Source organism: Hippocampus comes, unplaced genomic scaffold (assembly GCF_001891065.2).
Source record: "Hippocampus comes isolate QL1 unplaced genomic scaffold, H_comes_QL1_v1.1 scaffold76, whole genome shotgun sequence".
In the NCBI taxonomy this organism is placed as follows: domain Eukaryota; kingdom Metazoa; phylum Chordata; class Actinopteri; order Syngnathiformes; family Syngnathidae; genus Hippocampus; species Hippocampus comes.
This window is the reverse complement of record NW_017805277.1, coordinates 2,584,033-2,602,640: the sequence shown is the minus strand read 5'-3', so window position 1 is coordinate 2,602,640 and position 18,608 is coordinate 2,584,033. Positions and strand designations below refer to the sequence as shown.

The 18,608-nt window shown below is 42.1% G+C and overlaps 3 protein-coding genes across 8 annotated transcripts in view; 2 read left to right on the top strand and 1 right to left on the bottom strand.

Annotated features, from left to right (window-relative positions):
• The window catches only part of LOC109516120 (zinc transporter ZIP9-like), a 19,407-nt gene extending 16,260 nt beyond the window's left edge, over nt 1-3,147 (top strand). The window contains exons 10-11 of the mRNA XM_019870334.1: nt 1,847-1,981; nt 2,064-3,147. Of these exons, the coding sequence (XP_019725893.1) occupies nt 1,847-1,981; nt 2,064-2,312 (384 nt within the window). The 3' untranslated portion in view covers nt 2,313-3,147. The remainder of the gene's footprint in view (nt 1-1,846; nt 1,982-2,063) is intronic.
• Nucleotides 3,148-4,540: 1,393 nt separating this feature from the next.
• LOC109516185 (coiled-coil domain-containing protein 177) lies at nt 4,541-7,474 on the bottom strand. Its single transcript, XM_019870495.1, has one exon. The coding sequence runs from the start codon at nt 6,522-6,524 to the stop codon at nt 4,827-4,829; it is 1,698 nt and encodes a 565-aa protein (XP_019726054.1). The 5' UTR covers nt 6,525-7,474; the 3' UTR covers nt 4,541-4,826.
• A 35-nt stretch (nt 7,475-7,509) lies between these two features.
• tacc2 (transforming, acidic coiled-coil containing protein 2) overlaps nt 7,510-18,608 on the top strand; it is a 45,086-nt gene continuing 33,987 nt past the window's right edge. The window contains exons 1-5 of one of the 6 annotated variants that reach the window (XM_019870491.1): nt 8,033-8,110; nt 12,026-12,157; nt 13,151-13,219; nt 17,440-17,666; nt 18,060-18,167. In XM_019870491.1, coding sequence (XP_019726050.1) covers nt 12,125-12,157; nt 13,151-13,219; nt 17,440-17,666; nt 18,060-18,167 — 437 coding nt within the window. In that variant the 5' untranslated portion in view covers nt 8,033-8,110; nt 12,026-12,124. Of the gene's footprint in view, nt 8,111-9,194; nt 9,609-12,025; nt 12,158-13,150; nt 13,220-17,439; nt 17,667-18,059; nt 18,168-18,608 lie in introns of those variants that run through there. The other 5 variants (XM_019870490.1, XM_019870488.1, XM_019870492.1 and 2 more) reach the window with 5 other exon arrangements.

The window sequence follows — 18,608 nt, the reverse complement described above, 5'->3', positions numbered from 1 at the left end:
GCGGAGGCACTAGCGGCAGTTGCGGGGAGGAGAGCCGCTGCACAGTGTTGCTGGGCGGCTAGGAAAAATTTATCAGCCTCCGCAGCGAGCTCTCTACAGTCAGTGATAGCAGTGTTAGCCAAAGCTGCCCTCACCTGGGTGGGTAACTGGCGCAGAAAAAGGTGCAGAAAAAGAAAGTCTGGTTTGTGTTCGCCCAGCAGTTCGAGCATACGATCCATTAACTCGGAGGGCTTGCCGTCCCCCAGGCCGTGGAGAGAGAAAAGTTTGTTGGCTCGTTCAGCGTCGGAGAGTTCAAAAGTTTTTAATAAGTGAGCCTTCAGCGCGTCATATCGTCCTTCTGTCGGAGGAGACTTGAGGAGACTCACGACCCTGGACGCCGTCGAACTGCCCAGCGCGGAAACAACGTAGTAGTACTTCGTAGTGTCCGCAGTGATGTCGCGTAGGGCGAACTGGGCCTCGGTCTGAGCGAACCAAGCAGACGCAGATGATTCCCAAAACTCGGGGAGCTTGAGCGAAACAGCGTTCACGGACATCTTCGCGGTCTGGAATCGTCCAGCAAAAAAAACGTCGAGGGTCACCAGTGTGGAAATTGTAGAACTCGAAGAAAGCGACAATTTCTCACGTGCGCACTCCGAGAGAGAGTGTGTCGTGTTTTTTTTATTTGCACAACAAAAAAAACACTCGTGCCAAACGAAGCCCGCCGAAAGTAAGTTTCCATAGAAACAAGCAGACTAAAATGGCGGTCCTTAAAGGGACTGCAATTATTTCTACCCCGTTACCAAATAATCGTGAACTCTCTGACAAGCATATGAACATTGCATTCACACATTTGCAGTTGGTGGTGAATTATGTACACAGAAGTCACTACAAAACACTATTTACTGTTTAGAGAGCCTGGCCTCCACTGGCAGCCATTCGTTTGAAATCATTTCTACTTATGTAATCATTGAAACAGCTCTAATGGAGCAAAGTAAGACCTTACAGACAAAATTGCATTGAAGTTGTAATATTGCGTTAAACTTAAATAAAAAGCGAATACGGACTGTTCTAGACGCCGTTTAAAAGCCAGCATGATGGTGGTATGGGCCCTCATAAATACACAGGTTACAACTGCAGCACAAATATGGAAGCAGCAATCGTATTGGAACAGAATGGATATTTTCTTGTGAATTTCAAAAAATGTTTTAAAACTTAAATATAAAAATAAATAAATCCATTGCTGGGAGGGGCTGAAGGGTGGTGAGACAGATTTATGGCTGGGCTTTAGTCTCCCTAGCCCTGATGTAGCGCCGTGCAATGATCACCTCGCCTCCTTGACACACTTAATACTTTCCTATGAGTCAGTGCTTTGGTGCAATATCAGAATGTTTGAGTAAGAGGATTGACGGGTCTCTATAATCTGTCCTGTTTCTCGATACTTGCATTGGGCAATCATCCGATACAGAGCAGATTTTTATATGCATTAAAAAAATATTCCCCTCACTGTCTGACATGAAATCAGACTAAACTCTTTCTATTTAGACCCAAATCATTCAGTTTAAAGACAATGGTACAAAATACTAATGAAATGTATGCCCACTTTTGACTTTGAAGAAAATAATGACAAATTGTTGAAGCCCCCCCCCCCAGACTTCTGTCATTATTTTGATGTTAATCAAATACAAATCAGCAAAAGTTTAGTCATTATAAAGTATGTAAACGTGTGGTTTCAACTGTCTGATTCAATGCACAATTTGTATTCACAGACATATCTGAACTGTGCCACTTGAACCCCTCCCCTCAAACTCTGAATTGTGTCACTTTAATTACAGAAGTGAGAATTCAACCTCAGTATTTTGTCTGTTAGGCTCCGGCAGCTTTCGGTTTAGTTGCCTTTCTGATACATGCGGGACTGGAAAAGAGGTCCATCCAGGGACATTTGTTGGCCTTTTCAGCTGCAGCACCACTCGTTGCCATCCCGACATACTTCATACTGCACATGGTAAGACAGCACACACCAGTTTATCCTCTGTCATTCTACCGTATACTGCTATTATGATTGGGGAATGTGCTTGTGTCCGCAGACTTCCTCGTCACCTCAGAACCAACTCGGCGCAACGGGTGTCGGTATGCTTTTCTCGGGTGGGACTTTCCTTTTTGTGGCCACGGTGCACGTTCTTCCTGACATCATCAGCAGTAGCAGTGGCAGTCGTGCAGGCCAACAGTCTGGTCACCCCAAGCACCAGAGCCACTTAGGCCTTAAGGAGAGCGTCGCTCTTGTTTTCGGAATTGCGCTTCCTGTGCTGCTGGCTCTGGGACTTCATGATGACTGACAAGGACTTGGAAGTCGAACCTGAACATTTGTAGAACTATAGACATTGCTGTTCACTCAGAATGTGAATGCAGAGTGAAGCTGTCGCCAAGCTGATGTGGCAAGCAGAGAAATGAAATGGGAACATCGGTTAATGGACCACAAGATTTCACATCATTTGTGAGAGTAAAAGGATGACAATCTGGATGCAGGTCACGGTCAAGATTTTGCCTTGGAGACAAACGTGTCAGTGCCCCACCAGATGACACTAATAAATGACGGACGATTTGTTGTCTGTGTGGATTCGTTCCTACAGTACACTGAAGAAAAATCCCAAATTTAAAATAAGGCGCATCAGACAGTACTGCAGCGAGAACTAAAGTCAGCTATTAATGTCGCCCTGCCAACTCTTTTCATATAAAACACCACTGTGAGTGCTTTGAGGCACTGCTCTGATGCCATTGCTTTTCTCTCCATAACCTCACCATTTTTTTAAAAACTGTGCCATCAAAACACATCCCGAACAAGCTACATACACAGACTTTTCATTGAGTCTGAAGCACGAAAAACATGTCGACAAATATTTTTGACACAGTTGTTCTCATAAATTGACCTCCGCCTCGGGTATGTAAACGTATGAGCTCATAAAAGTACATACTCTTGCGGTATGTGCACAGCTTTATTAGCATTATTCGTGTGAATGCGCCTGTAACATAACTGGCTGAATGGCACAATGATGGAACACGGGTTTTTGTAGGTCAAGTACATTGAGAGGCAATTTACCCTTGTTCATCTGTTCCCAGGGAAACTCGCCCTTGGGTTGAGTGATTGTTGTGGATTAAAGCAGCTTGAATTTTTGGGTGTGATTAAATGGATATCTTATATGTTATGTTGTCCTTGGTACACTATTTCCAAAGAACAACAAAAACCTTGGGAGGAAGGTACTACCTTCAATCAGGTTTTTCTTCTTTCTACCTGTTACTAGTACAGTATTACTGTACTGAAAAAATGGCTGTAGATCAGGGATGGGCAACTTCAATGCTGGAAGGGGCGGGCACAATTTTTCATCAGTGCATATGTAACTGGATGTCTGACAAAAATGCTATTTTAAATATGCACAAAATACATGTTCACATATGTATATTAATATAGTTCATTTTTGATAATATATTCGTCAATGCATGTACAAAAGATCCAGTAGCCTAATGCAACAACAAAGAGTTTGAGGCAAACAACAGAATAACCACAAAGTATATTTCTTTCCAATGCAAAGGGTTCGCTTGCCAACATGGAAGTGCAAGCAATCTTTTTTTTCCTTCACAAAAATCAACTTACTCAAAATGTTTTTTATTGAGTGTTTGTCCAACATATTCCAAATCAGCAAAAAAATAACGAAACAAAATGTAGACCTACAGGTAGTATAGGGCAGTGTATGACCCAATGGAAGTGCAAATAAGACATGCCTGCCATCTAGTGTTGACTAGTGATGTTACAAGTTATAACTACAGTCTGCCATTGCATATTCACAGTTTGGCACCCACGGATTCAAATATTGACTGGTAGCCCATAGCTACGGTTCAAACCTAAAGCTCAGAACTTTAAGGCAACTGTGCTAAACACGACTTCCCTGTCATGCCTGGATGAATACAGTCTTGGAAAAAAATAAGAGACCACACTTGTTACTTCATTTCGTTGTTCCTTTTAAAATGCCGAGCACAACTAAAGGTCGATTCATTTGGTCGAAAGGTTTCCTTGATACCGATAACAATCAAAATCACATCTTAAGTTCATACAGAAATAGGTCTGGCGTTGTTACTGCTAAAATCGATGCTTTCCAGATGGTCCAAGTTTTCTTTTGCGTCAGTTAGTCACTTGATACGCTTTTAGTGGTCCAGGACATCAAAGTGAACATGAAATTGAAGAAAACTGTGGTTTCTGAATTTTGTCCCATGGCTGTTATGTCGTGCCAAAACGAGAACCAGTGTGCACTTTGATGTCAATTCCAGTCGACAGCAGATGGCAGTGTTGCATAAAATGTAAATGTCCTTTGATGGCTGAAAACAAGTGGATCTGTTTTCTTAATTCTTATTCAACAAATGCAGTGTCAGTCAGAACATATTCATTACAGGTGATGCAATTTTGGAATGTTGGACTTGACGTAAACTACTGTCTATACTAGAATGTGATATACTTGTTCAATGCCGCCCTGCAGAAACGACTGCAGATGATGACAAACCAGCAAACAAAATTACAATTATAGAAACATTTTTAATGTCATTTTCTGTAGTAACATAACTGTCACAGACAGTAGATGGATGATTAGTATTTGGAAAGTGCACAACAGCGTCATACTAAACCCACATTTTAGCCCAGCTACAAAAATGAAGGCTATCAGTGGTATTTAAAAAAAAAAAATCCAAGGCACATGACCAATCTGGTCAGCCGTCGCAATTTGATTTTAATATGAAGAATTTGTTAGCCAATTGCAACAAAGCCTGTGTGAAAATCTTCCCGATGATGGCTCACGATTGTCGTTTCAGAGGTTCATGCGGCCGATGGAGGCAGCCAGCTGAGCTTCCTGAGCCATCTGAGCAAACGAGCGACTCTGAGTCTGCTGCCTCACTCGCTCCCTCAAGTGAAATGACGCCAGGGCTCGCTTGTGCGCCTCCTGCCGCACGTGCTCCCGCTCTCGAAGCAGCCTCTCGCACCTCCGCTCCTTCATGGTGACGCTGCTCTCCCTGGCCTTCTTCAACGCTTCCTCCTCTCTCTGCAGGCTCTCTCGTAATTGCCGGTGGCGCAGCTGCCTGAGTTTGTTGTGCTGATGGGTTTGCTGGGCTCTCTTCCTTTGCTGGGCCCACGTGTGCTCGACGGCTCTCTGCGTGCGCTGCTGACTCAGCTTGACCAGGAGGTGTTTGTGTGTGAGCTGCTGGATGTTCTGCAGCTTTGCCCTGACTTGCGTCCTCAGCATCTGCTTCTCCTCTTGGGCCGCCCGTTCCTGGAGCTCCACCAGCCGGGCCTCCACGTCGCGAGCGTGTTTCACACGAGAATGCCGCATCTTCCTCTCCATTGCGTCCCGCAAGCGTGACTCCTCGTCCTCCACCTGTTTCTCCACTTGCTGTTTGAAGAGGATGCGGTGCAGCAGCTCCCTTCTGTTTTCCTCCCGGAGACGCTTCTTCTCCTTTTTCTCCAGCTGCAATTTGCGCCTCCTTGCTCTCTGCTCCCTCTCCACGGCTGCTTGTCTCTCCTTGTCTCGCTGCCTTTTGTCCACCTCCTCCATTTCTTTCAGCACTTTCTCCCGGCAGCATTTCCTCCCCTGTGCGTCCTTCTGCGCAGCTGCCATCTGTCCTCGACGCTGTGCCTCCACCTGCTCCTTCAGCCTCTTCCAGCGCTCCTCTTGCAGCATCACCTCTCTTTTGAGCCGTCCTGCTCGCTCTTCTTCCCGACGCGCTCTCAGCCTCCTGCGGGCCTCCAGTTCCTGGTGCCAGCGGCGCACGCTTTGCATCAGCTTCTGCGTCCTCCTCTTCTCCGCCTCTGCCTGCCGTGCTTCCGCCTGCCTGTGGGCCTGCTCTCGCTCGTCATCCATCTGATGCCTGTGACTGAGGCGGTCCACCTCTTCCTGGTGCTTCACCAGCATGAGAGCTGCAATCTTGCGGTCCGTCTGGGATACTGACACACGCATTTTCCTCCTGATGTCTTCAGTCAGCCTTTGTAGTTTCATCTGGATAGCTGGAGAGTTTCTGAGGTCACCTAGGCTGCAGGTTGTGTTCCTGTCTGGTTCTCCTGCAGCAGAACAAGATATTTTGCTCACACATTTGTCCTGAAAACACAGGTCTGCGTATGGAAGAGGATCCATTGTCTTATCAACAATGATGTCATCCTTCAGCTTGGTGTCATGTCTCGTTTCCAGGCTTGAGACGTTCTTAGTGGTCGGCCACCTGGCAACCTGCTGGATAATCCTCTCCCTCTCATCTCGGCACATTTGCAAAAGTGTCCTCCTTTGTTTTTCATTGGATTGCTGCATAACCTTCACTTCCTCGAAAGGCAAATCGCACCGCTCAGACAATAAATCATTCAATGATTTCATCAGAAGTTGAACAGGTTTGATGCCAAGTCGTGCGCAGGCGTCCAAGGAGCGAGGGCTTGTTAAAACGTACCTGCTTTTTTCTGCATCTGCAGAGTCAAAGTTGTTCAAATCCAAGTGAGGTGGAGGCGAAGACGACCTCAACTCCCCCATATTGAAAGAATATCTACGTTACCGACCGCTGAGGTGCACAGAAGAGCCTCAAAGTGGACTACGGTTCAGTCACTTCTTCAGAGTGACGGGGTCAGGAAGGGATTAGTTTGTCCATGTGACCAGTCCATTACGCCTCACCTCAAGAATGAAGAGAAAGAAATTCAGCCGAAACAAATCCCTCTAATCATCTGAAATCAGCATTAGAGAAAAAAAAAATCAGCAACAATATTTTCTCCTACACTTTTAAATTTCATTTTCATTAAGGTAATGGAGGAATGGAATGGAGGAGTAAATTATAACAAATTGTCTAAATTTAATCAATTTTAAAACAAGTATATCAATAGGAACTGTGGAATCTGTGGAAATTGTTACAAAATGATGAGGATATTTTTTACCTCCATACACTTTGGAACAGTTTCATAGTGTTTATTTAACAGAACCTATCTCATCAACAACACAAATGCAACGTGATCAGACTTTGACACCCACTGAATGTATATAGCAGAACTGATTGAACTGAACAAAATTGCAGTTGTAATATTTAGTTTGAATTTCAAAATACTTTATTGACATCCCATACAAGCAATAAAAGTCCCAAAAATGAATTGGGGGGCTTGAGAATAAAAATTAAATTACAGTTGAATCCTGTGACTGCAGTGCTTTGCAACGAAAGTATACTTCAAATATGATTGTACTTTTTGGGCAAAATATACAATACTCTTTTTAAGATAAACTATCGTCAATGTAAAAACAAAAAAAAGAAGCACACACAAATCTACTCACCTTTTGCAAATGCCAGCCAGCTGAAAGTGACTTGGGACACTTGGGGTTGCCATGGCAGGGCAAACAACATCGGTCAAAGATGAACAGCTTTAAGGGTTAGGTTTCAATTTATTGTTTTAGGCTAGGGCTAGGGTTTGAATTTTTTTTTAACTAAAGTTAGGGTTTCAAAGTAGGGGTTTAAACTAGTGTTGCGATTTTATATTAGAATTGGGTTTTCAAAATAGGGTTTTAAATTGAATTATCAATTGAATTGGCTCCTCTTCTACTCTGGATATGCTCGATTCGGTTGACTGCGCTTGTTATGCTGCCATATACTGTACTGCCATCATTCTTGCTCCCTCCTGGGGCACTTAAAGGGTAAGGCACCCCTTTATTCCGCTTCCTTGCACCTACCACACCACCACCACCACCACCCCTTCCTGTGCACATCCCTGCAACGCCATGCCTTCGTGTGCCTCTCTGCAACTGATGAGAGATTGAGAGGCACAGAAAAAAAGACTGAGAAGCATCACTTCCCATCTCCCGCTCATTTGCTTAGACAGGATTCCTTATGTAATGTGGATTATTTTTACACAGCGATGACTTGAAAGGATGTCGCGGATGCACCACCGGCAATGCCAAGGCAGCGCATCTGCTCGTCACAAGACGCGCACGTTTTGAAAGATCTCTGCCGCCGTGGCTGAGCGACGAGGATGCAGTTCTGCAGGAAGGTGCTCTGCAAGCCTTGTAGTGCCAGAGTCACTTCACCGGAAGAGGACATGGAATACAGGATGGGAGGTTGCATCGGAATTTCACCAAGACAGGTAAGCGGTGGCGAAAGCTGCCGTGTCGCATTAAACTCTGCGAGGGAATAGATTGTAGTCATTCCAAAGGCAAAGAGAGTCGGAGCATTGTTGTGATGGAGGGAAAGTGCGACATCAATTGTGGAGAGGCAGAGTGTTCGGAAAGCGCGAAGCCAGAGGGAGATGGTGGGGTGCTGCGGAGGATTGCAGCTTCGAAGGCAATCGGAGAAAAGACTTATTAGCATGATTTAGTTGATCAAATGAATGCAAGTAGGTCGACATTTTGACTAAGGCAATGAATGCAGTGTTGAAAACATGCCGCGGACAATGAAGTGGAGATTTGTAGCTCAAACCTGCACGGTTCAGCTTTTCCTACGTACTGCGACTGTCACACCTGGAGACTTGGAAATGAAGTCCCAGTTGGGAGAAGATAGAAATAGGAATATCTGCATGCTCGGAGGGATACAGGTAGGAAAGATCAAGACATTACTCTCGAGTTAAAACGTGAGGAGTAAAATCGGGGCTTGCTGCAAGGTAGAATGGCAACAGGTGGAGGTTAATTGTACTTTCTGCCATTAGAGAAAGAGCATTGCGTTCGTTGTTCTGCCTGTCACTGTATGTTTCTTTCATAGATAGATGAACAAAGATACATTATTTGTAGAAAATATTTTTTTGCAACAATTGGGTAGAATTGGATTCAGGCACATTTGGTCATCTCTGGCACAGTTGTTGAGAATCATTGATTTCCTGTATGCATATATTGTATTGTACATTGCATGAAACGAAATAGTGGTAATAACGAGACACTTACAGAAAGTGTGTGATTTCTTAAGTGTTAAGAAAATATGGATCCCCCACCCCGGCCCGCCTTCTTGGTTGCTATACCAATGTCCTCGCTTCTGTGAAGATTTTCTCCAATATTTTGGAGTGTGTGTTTGGAAACCATTTTTGAGGGTGGTGTAGTTATACCAGAGATTCTGCCTGCCTTGCAACTTCTATTTCATCCGAAAGGTGTTGAGGTCAGGGCTATTTCACATTGGGGCAAAGTCATGCTGGTACACAAAACGTTGAATTAAACAGGAAGACTATTGATCCAGATTCATGAAGTGATTCACGAAGAGGTGTGTCTCAAAACTTTGTGCTCCACTATCTGTGTCTGCATGAGAGCAGAGTGTATTCACACTGTTACATATCCAAGTGTAGGACGACCTCTCACTTTAATTCTGAGCAGTGATGGCCTCCTCAGCTCCTGTTCTGTCTCCTCCCTCCAAAACTGCCCACTGCCTTCCATCGGCTCGATACAATTCTCTTCACTTCTCCTCTGTCCAGCTTTCACCTCGGGTCACCTATCAACCCCCTTTAGCGCAGCCCCCACCTGCTTACCCCACGTGCGAGGCAAAAATAGCATCAGAGAAACTGAGGCTCCACGCAGGAGACGAGAGAACTTTAGTCAGACAGTAAACACAGACCGGAGGAGCTTGTGCCCGCTTGAAGGGGACATTGTCTTTTCTTAGCGGCGGTGAGTAGCAAACCGCTGCCCTTTGGTTTCTGTGGTTTACTTTGGGAAGTGTGATGAAGACATTTAGAGTTTGGATTCATATGTGTGAGTTGTTTATTATTTTAGTGCATTGTAATGGGAATGTGCTAGTTCAAAAAAATTGCCACTGTGGAGAATGTGTATGATTAATCTTACATACAAGTCAGAATTTATTGAGAATATTGTTATAAATAGAAGTGTTTATAGTTGTGCAAACGGAGGAGGAACATACAGGGCAGTCACCGCCAGTTTCCATGTTTGGGACTCTTATTAAACTGAAAGTCATAACAACGCTCTCATCGTCCAGTTTATAACTCGTGTGCTTTTTGTCGTGGAAAATAACTCTGAAATGCAAACGCTAGTTAAAGTGCGCACACAATTGCAGCGTGGAGGCTGAAATTACATCCCTTTCATCCTAATAGCAAGCAGGCTGGAGCGAAGAAGTGTTGCCACGCTGCAGAATAAACAGCTCTAAACACACCTTATAACTGTGAAATGTGCCTATTAATAATAATATGCACTCACTAGTAAAAGCATCTAAAGCAGGCGTTGCCAACTTGGCATCCGCGGGCGCCAGGTAGCCCTCAAGTACCACATGACTAGACCAGGGGCCAGCTCTAAAATAGCTCACATTGTAATTTTCTAGTAATATTGTAAAAGTAATCATTTGAAAATGTAAAAACTGGCAGAGATTTTTAGGACTAAAGGGGTGCATATTAATAGTTATGTTTCCTAATTATTGTGATATTTACATGAATTATAACATAATATTATTAAAGGTCAAGAAACTATATAGGCTGTGGTTGTTACAGTTATTGTTTCCGTGCTGTCAATTGCGCACGATGGCATTACTTACTTGGTCGATGTATTCCCGCTAGCACTGACAGTACATAGTGGGCCGGGGTCCTACATTGTTATAGCTAAGGTAGTTCTGCTGCGTTGTCGACAACAACATAAAAAATCGGCAGCACCGTTGTTTGCAGACCATGACAGAGGGTTCCATCCATGCACTCATATAGTTTGAATGTTTTTGTACAGGATTCAATTCATGTACACGTATAATACTTTGAATCGAATGATTTCATAAACAACAGCCAGAGTTATGCATTGATTATCACAAACAGTGCAGAGGCATTTTGTCAAATAACTCGATAAGAATGGCAAAGAGCAGTTAACGGGACAAGCAACAATGCATTACAATGGCTGACTGGCGACTCGACATTCTGTAAATGACGTCAGTTGTCGGAGATTGCCGAAAAAAAGCATTTTCGTTGTTGAGTGCGTTGCTGTGGGTCTAACTATGAACCTGGATGGGTTGCGTTAAAAAAAAAAAACTGACGAAAGTATGCTTGAATTAGTTTTAGCCTTAAGTATTACTCAAAAGATGGCCTGCCAAGTTCACTTCACGTTTGACATTTAAAGGTAATATTAAGAAAATGACTGATATCAGAAGAGTGTATCACGATGGTAGCCCTTTGCATTAATCAGTACCCAAGAAGTTGCAAAAAGGTTGGTGACCCCTCATCTATAATGTAATAATGAGATTCAGACAAATGCAGTATCTGTATTCATAACATTTTGGGGGTGCTCAGTCATGAGCTCTATTAACATCAACATGAGTCAGTTACTTTGTCATTAGTGAACGAAAGATTTTTGTGACAGCTATTGTGTTGGATCCCATGGAGATTCTGGGGTTGATATAATTTTAATTTTCGAACTGTACATGAACTGTTCACAAATCTGTGTGTGTGTGTGGGGGGTGGTGGAACAGTCAGTACAAGGCAGATGTATCTATTTTTAAAATCTAGCATATTCAGGTCAGTGCTTTCTAATTGTGCATGCGCACTTTTAAGTAGTATCATCAGCCATGCACAAACAAGCTCCCCTGGGGGATAAGTGAACCTGCACATTTACACCATAGTATACGGACTTATGATATGACACCTAGAAAGGTAGTCTAACATTGCTGTATGTTTCTTACTGGGGGTGTAGTTTGTAACAGAATGTGTAATATTTTGCTCCTGTCATGATGCTAAATAAATAAGGTCATCAAAATATTAGAATAGGCTGGCACTATGATGCAGGGTAGCTCAACAACACCCACAAATAAACATATTCTTATACATAGACACAATATCGCTTTGACAACAACAAAAACAAATATTATTTGAATCACTTCTTTCTCAATGCAGTGGACGGGAAATGTATTAAATATAAGTTTTTGAGTAATTGGGCATGCTCTTTTGGCTTTCAGCCCATACTGAGGGTCGTTAAGGTTGCACTTTGGCCTGAGCGAGTGAGTGGTACTGTAATCACAGGTTCAGTTTTCTAATCTCCAAAACTACATACACTTTCATACTTACCCATTCTCTGTCTGCTGCTCTAATCCTGTGGGAAAGGCGCTCACTGAGGGACCTCAGCTTGCCTGCACATTTTGTCTCTCTGTGTTGAGTCTGCGAAGGCCTGGAGGGTCCTCGTGCCGCTCGGCCTGATGAGACATGGGGAACGAGAGCAGCACGACTGAGGCTTTGGTAAGGACACGCAAGAGACGCGTTTGCTGTTATGCTTTTCAGCACTACAACTACTGCCACAAATACTCACAATACATGTGCTTCTACTCGTCCTTCTACTCATGCTTTTACTTATACAAACACTAACAATACCAATTCTATGACTCCAAAAAGTACTCCTTTTATACATGCAGAGAACTAACCAAACTTACCGGAACCAAATAGATGCTCTGACTTCAAACCCTGGCCAAAAGTATGAAATCACTAGTCTCAGAATGTTCATTCAGTAGTTTAAATGTCTGAAAAAAATGCAGACTGCAGACATGACATAAAGGTAAAGTCATTTCAAATGAGAATTTTTGGGATTCTGCTTTTTTTTTTTTTTTTTAAACATGTAAAGAACTGAATGAACAAGAATGGTTATCCTTTATTTTTTGTCAGGGGTTGTAAACACTTTCTGATATTTACAGCAATACCGTTAATACTAATACTCCTCCTTTCCTTTCTATGATATTACTGTGTCAGTAATACTACTAATAAAAATTCCACTACTACCACCACTACTCAGGTACTGATTTTAACACGGCTACTAATGATGCTAATGCAATTACGGCTACTACTATTAATACCACTATTGCAAATATCAAATGACAAGCAATTAAAGGTAAAATGCTTTTGTACCCTTGTGACGTAGCAACATCTAAAATTGTATAGCTTTTATGAAAGCAAATCTAATTTGTTTTCCACCCATCTTTGTGTTCTATTGGGCTGCTCTGGAAGGATGTATAATTGTAGCTATAGCAACGTACCCACATGTGACTCAAGACCCTCAATTGGAATTCTGGATTATCCTGATGGGATTAATGCAGATGGGCCTCTTAAACAGTCACGAGCCCCAGAGAGTTGTATTTACATGGTGTGGTATGGAAAACAATGATGCATCATTTTACTAATAATGTCAGCGATCTCCATCTCTCCCCGCAAAATGTTGAACCATCAAATTTGTAATTTCAGCCAGAAGAGGGCGCTCGTGAACATGTTGTTCTGGTTCCACCCCAAGAAAATCACACCGAACCCTTGCAGGTACTAAATTAAAAAAAAAGAAAAGTGTGAGTGTTTTGTATTGAATGAAGAAACTTTATCAGTTTTGCGTGCATTAAAAAAAAAAAAACATTTCCCAATACCCATTTTTTCTACAAATCTAATCAAATAAAATAAACCATCAGACATTAAATAATGCACATTTCACTCCTTCATGAATATCATATTTTTTGACTATCATAATGGACAATTATAGTATAAGAGTATATCGTACATTTTATTTTCAGGCGCTTCTCTGGGAACTCAAGGACACCCAACAAAGTATACTACAACAGCCACAACACTGATGTCAGAAAAAGTCCATGAATTGAAATGCTCCATAATAGACCCTGTATACTCCAAAAATATATTCACGTTTGTTCACATTAACCCATGAAATGATGATGACGTTCAAAGGGTACAGTATAATTTGTCCTGGAATTATATTTATTCATAGTTTATTTGTCTGTCTACCCAACTGTCTACTGTCTTGGTAAGACAGCATTTTTAAAATATTGTATATGCTTTTATTGGTTGTTGGATCACTGCTTGTGAATCCTCAGCGTTTTGCTTTATTCATCAGGGAAATTGTGTTGTCATGTGATGATGTCACTTACAAACAACCCTAGGCATGCGATCGAAGTTTTTGTGTGTGTGTGTGTGTGTGTGTGTGTGTGTGTGTGTGTGTGTGTGTACAAAAAGCAACATGCAGTGCAACATGATCGTCTCCCGGGGGAAGGGGGGGGGGTCACCACAGGCCTGCCCCTTGGCCCAATTCCCAGCATTCACCTGCATGACCACTAGCTGTCAGACTGTGCATCCGGCTGGAAGAGACACAAACCGCAAGGAGGGAAGAGAGGGTGTGTTCTGGAAAAGAGGTGGAAAGGGAGGAGTACAGCATGAAGGCGAGGGCAAATTGAGGAAGAGAAGGGAGTAGGAACAGTGCTAAAATGGAAGGGGGAGGAGAATTCCCAGCCCTTCCCTTCTGCCAGTCAAGTGATTCAGCAGCAGTGTTTGTACTACCAGCACACAAGCGCTTGCACAGTCAAAGATTTTGAGGAAGCACATGGAAATTTAGAAGGGAGGCGGCAGAAGGCAGGAGAAGGAGGGGCTGGCGAAACGACTCAGCCAAGGGAAGAAGAGGAGAGCGGCTGCATGTGTTGGAGCATGTTTGTGTGTTCTGAAACAGCACACTGGGCCCGCAGAGGCAGTGGAGTACAGTGGAGGGTCAGAAAGGAAAGAATGTCCTTGAACATATTGAGTAAGTACATTATGAATCTTTTCTACTGTAATGTGCCTTATTTTCAAGGTTCTGTTAGTGTCTCCTGGGCAAGCAGCGGCACGCTGTACAACAGTCATGTGTGAAATACCTCACGTGTAAACAAGTGGCCAATGACAAATTGCATTATTTTAATTTGCGTTCAAGTTTTGTGAAAGCAAGAGTGTACTGTGATGAGGAGTTTTTACAGGCCGAAATAAGTGCTGCACTCTGCTGTGTCAAACTTCCAAATGGTTTCATACAGTTGATGTGCCTTTAATGAAAGTGTATTGCAGTAACCTTGCTTGTGCCTCTCATAGTGCTGAGTGGACAGTTGCCACAGTGACATTAGCTGCTCTTCAGTAAGGCAGATGAGTGTTCAAGTTGTACCAATAACATGCACTCACCAGAGGTGTCATTGGCTACACTTGCACCTGAACCATATTTAGAAATCTGCCTTGACGTAGATAATGGCCAGTTTTCATTGGCACTGTCAGAAAGTTTTGCAGTGTTTTGATAATTGCGGTTTTAGTGTGTTGCTGTGTTGAACTCCACCAGTGTTTCTCATTTACAGTACCGGTAGTTAAGAACTAACTATGGTGAGTGCTGGACAATATTGCAAGCATCTAATGATAGATACATTTGTGGTAATTTTTCTATGATTCTATCTATCTTATTCAATATACTATGTAAGCCGGGGTAGATAATCATCATAATGAAAGTAAAGAAGATAAAGGCATTATGATTACATTTGGAAATGCAATAATTGAGCAGCAACAAGAACCACTGGCCATATGATGTGTCATTTTAAAAATAAGAGAATATCAAGAAGAAAAACTGTCAGCAGGTTGTGGGTGATATGGTGGTTTCCTCACACTTTTGAGATTTGAGGTTCGACTCTTAAGTCAAGCCTTCCTGTGTGGAGTTTGCATGTTCTGCCTGTGCCTGCGTGGGTTTTCTCCGGGTACTCCAGTTTCCTCCCACATTCCAAAAGCATGCATGGTAGGTTGAACACTTTAAACTGTCCATAGGTATGAATGTGAGTGAGTGGTTGTTTTTCTTTTATCCCTGCGATTGGCTGGCGACCAATCCAGGGTATACCCGCCCTCTTGTCCAGGGTTTTGCCTGTGAACGTAATGAGGATAAGTGCTATAGACAATAAATGGATGGATGAATGGATTCAAATAATTAAAATGAAGATGCTAACATGCAGTTTTGCAACCCGTATCAGACACGACTTGGCACAAACAAAACTAATTACGGTCACAATATGGGTGACGCCACTCACCTCACCACACTTTTGACTCCACCTTAACTGAACTGCATATTTACACCGATTTACTTCACCCCACAACGCCAACTCATAAATGACAATTTGATGGAGACCTTTATTTTCAACTGACAACAAACAGAAACAAACTAAGTTCCACATTGAAACTAGCCGCTACTATAGTGTATGTGTCCAAGCTGCTTTTGCTGCATTTAAACATTCATAATTAATAAAGTAATACTGCTGGTCGTTTAAATAGACACCCTAACCATTTCTTCAAAATCAAAATATTAAAGAAAAAAAAATCTAGCCTACGCAGAGATTTTTCTCACCTGGCTGGTTTTTCCTCTATGACAACTGTGACTCCGACTTTTAAAACCGACTGCTGCAATTATGTGCCACTTTTATTTAATTAAAGTACTTGTCTGCAGGTGTTTAAAATAGCACGTTACGCTGTGGTGCTTAGGTATTCATTTTCATTATTATGAAAGCACACTGGGAAGGTCTAGTGGAGTATCAGTTATCGGTAAATATTAGCTGTGCATCACTGCAGGCTATACACTCAAACCTTTATTATGTTTCCTAACACATAGGTGGAGTTATTTACTCATCTTTGTTGGCGTTAGAGCTGCAGTTGTTTCTACATTTTCCCCAACACGCAAACATGTAAAAGGGATTTGACATTAGAACCACTCAATACTTTTTTTAAATAAATGAAAAAAAAAAAACCCAGGTAGTTCTAAATGTTATTTTCAAAGAACCAAAATGGATTTGTATCTAGAGTAAGTTTTTTTCTGAAATAGCAGACTTCTTAAAAGCAGAATAACATCTGTTATTATCTCAGAGACTTTCGCGGTCGAAAAGACAGGTGAATCAGCCAAGACATCAGTGAATGTTGTTTTAGCATTAGCATCAGTGCTAACAATTTTGCTACGTAGATTGCTGTGCTAATCTGATCGTATACATGTTCATCTAAAGATTTTCGAGATGTTGCTGTGTTAGCATTTAGCATATACTTTGATTGGTTTGGCTTCTTGTGTCTTTCTTTGTTACTTCTGTTCACTTCAGCTTTAAGTGAACTGTTCCGCAAAGAAGTGAACAAGGCTTCATTCAGTCAGCTTGTCACCAAATTCACCTGCACCGTACCTGTCACTTTGTATAAACACGCACTGCATGCAAATGAAATCACACCCCGCAGCTGCAGGGGGGAGCTTTAGAGCAAAGGCTTTCAGTGGTATTAGTTTGTTTGCATGTAACTGCACCATTAGTATCGCTCTACAAACACCTTTCTATTTTGTTTCTGTCAGGTATCTTCAAAGGCTGGGTAGTTTTTTTGTTTTTTTTTCTCAATTTGCAGTGGTTCACTTATTTTTATACTTGTATGACAATTTACAATGTTAAAAAAGTTATTTAAAAAATATTTAGTTGAGTTTTAAGATGGTCACACTTTGTTGTTATAGAATTTATTTCAAATTACAGCATCTTAGTGGCATCTTAGAGCATCTCAGAAAGCGCATGAAACAAAATTGCAAAAAGCTGAGTTATTCAGTGACTACCTAGAAATAGGTTCCATTGAAAAAAAGTGTTAAATTTATGAATAGTGAACCAACAAAAACGCTGAGGAATACTGTCTTATGTAGAGTGCCTGTACCTGTAGCTCTCCAATGTGTTTTGTTTTGTTTTTCTTCCCTACAGACTGAAGCCCAGAAGAACGCTGGTGTGTTGTTGACTCAGGCATCCACTAGCCAGCAGAGTTTGCTCTCCCAGCCAGTGCTCCTAGATGTCCCAGTCATCTCCGGTGTAGAGGAGAGCAGAGGTACGTCAGAAGCCCCTGAAGACAAGGAGGAACTGGAGTTTCCCCATGACCTACTGCCCAGTCTCGATTTTACCAGTGACCTTAACATCTGGGAGTCCTCACTAGGGTGAGTGTGGGATGGAAAATATGTGTTATGCCAGTTACACCATCATGATCACATTTCCACTATAAATGTTTGAGGTTAGAAAAAAATATATATATTACGAAATACTCACCAACACGTAACACCTTTGGGCCTCTTCTCTCATTTTGAATAATTACGGTAAAATGACTTTGCCGCTCACGTGATGTGGATTGAGTGGAACGTTACCCATATTAGAGAGCACAACACATCCTGTATCATCCAAACAATACTCACACCAGTTCTATGTATAATTGTACATAGATGCAAGTAAATAGTACAGATCTGCACCACATGTTCAATAATGGTAATGGTCTTTATTTGTTTTCTCTTCTGTATGAACGTGTATGTGCACTTGTCCTGGGGTTGTGTTAACAGGCTTCAGAGTAGCACAGCAGAAGGGTCATGTGAGCAGGTAAACCCCCTGCTGGCTGGCTTGCAACATCACATGGAAGTCAGTCATCCTCTGGTAGTTCTAGATGGCAGGTACTGGACTGTCTGATGAGTAATGTTATCAGAGTGCATGGAGTGATACGGGGAAGCTAACGAAATGTTATGTTTATGTTTGCGTATGATATACTGTACATCTTTGCTGTGTGGGTTTTGTCCCATCAAAGCAAGATTGAGAAATAAGTCACTTTAATGCTTGGGTGAATTAATATTAATCTGAGTTGTTTTACCAAAACAATTTGGTAGATTGGGTACAGCAAGTTAGTCTTAAATGGACTAATTACAATACATGTATTACTCCATTGAGAAAAAAAAAAGAACCTTATTCATGCAGAGTTCTAGCTGTCTATTTTATGCTGCTTCCTCTAACAAGGAGAGTATAGGATTTGTACTGCCTATGCAAGAACAATCATTACTAATTAAAACCAGATGCCAAAAGTAACACTTTTTGTAACGGCTTTCCGATAAAAAATGTGC

What these genes read in the sequence shown, in the direction of transcription:
- LOC109516185 (XM_019870495.1), bottom strand. Translation starts at nt 6,524, where the DNA reads ATGGGGGAGTTGAGGTCGTCTTCGCCTCCACCTCACTTGGATTTGAAC.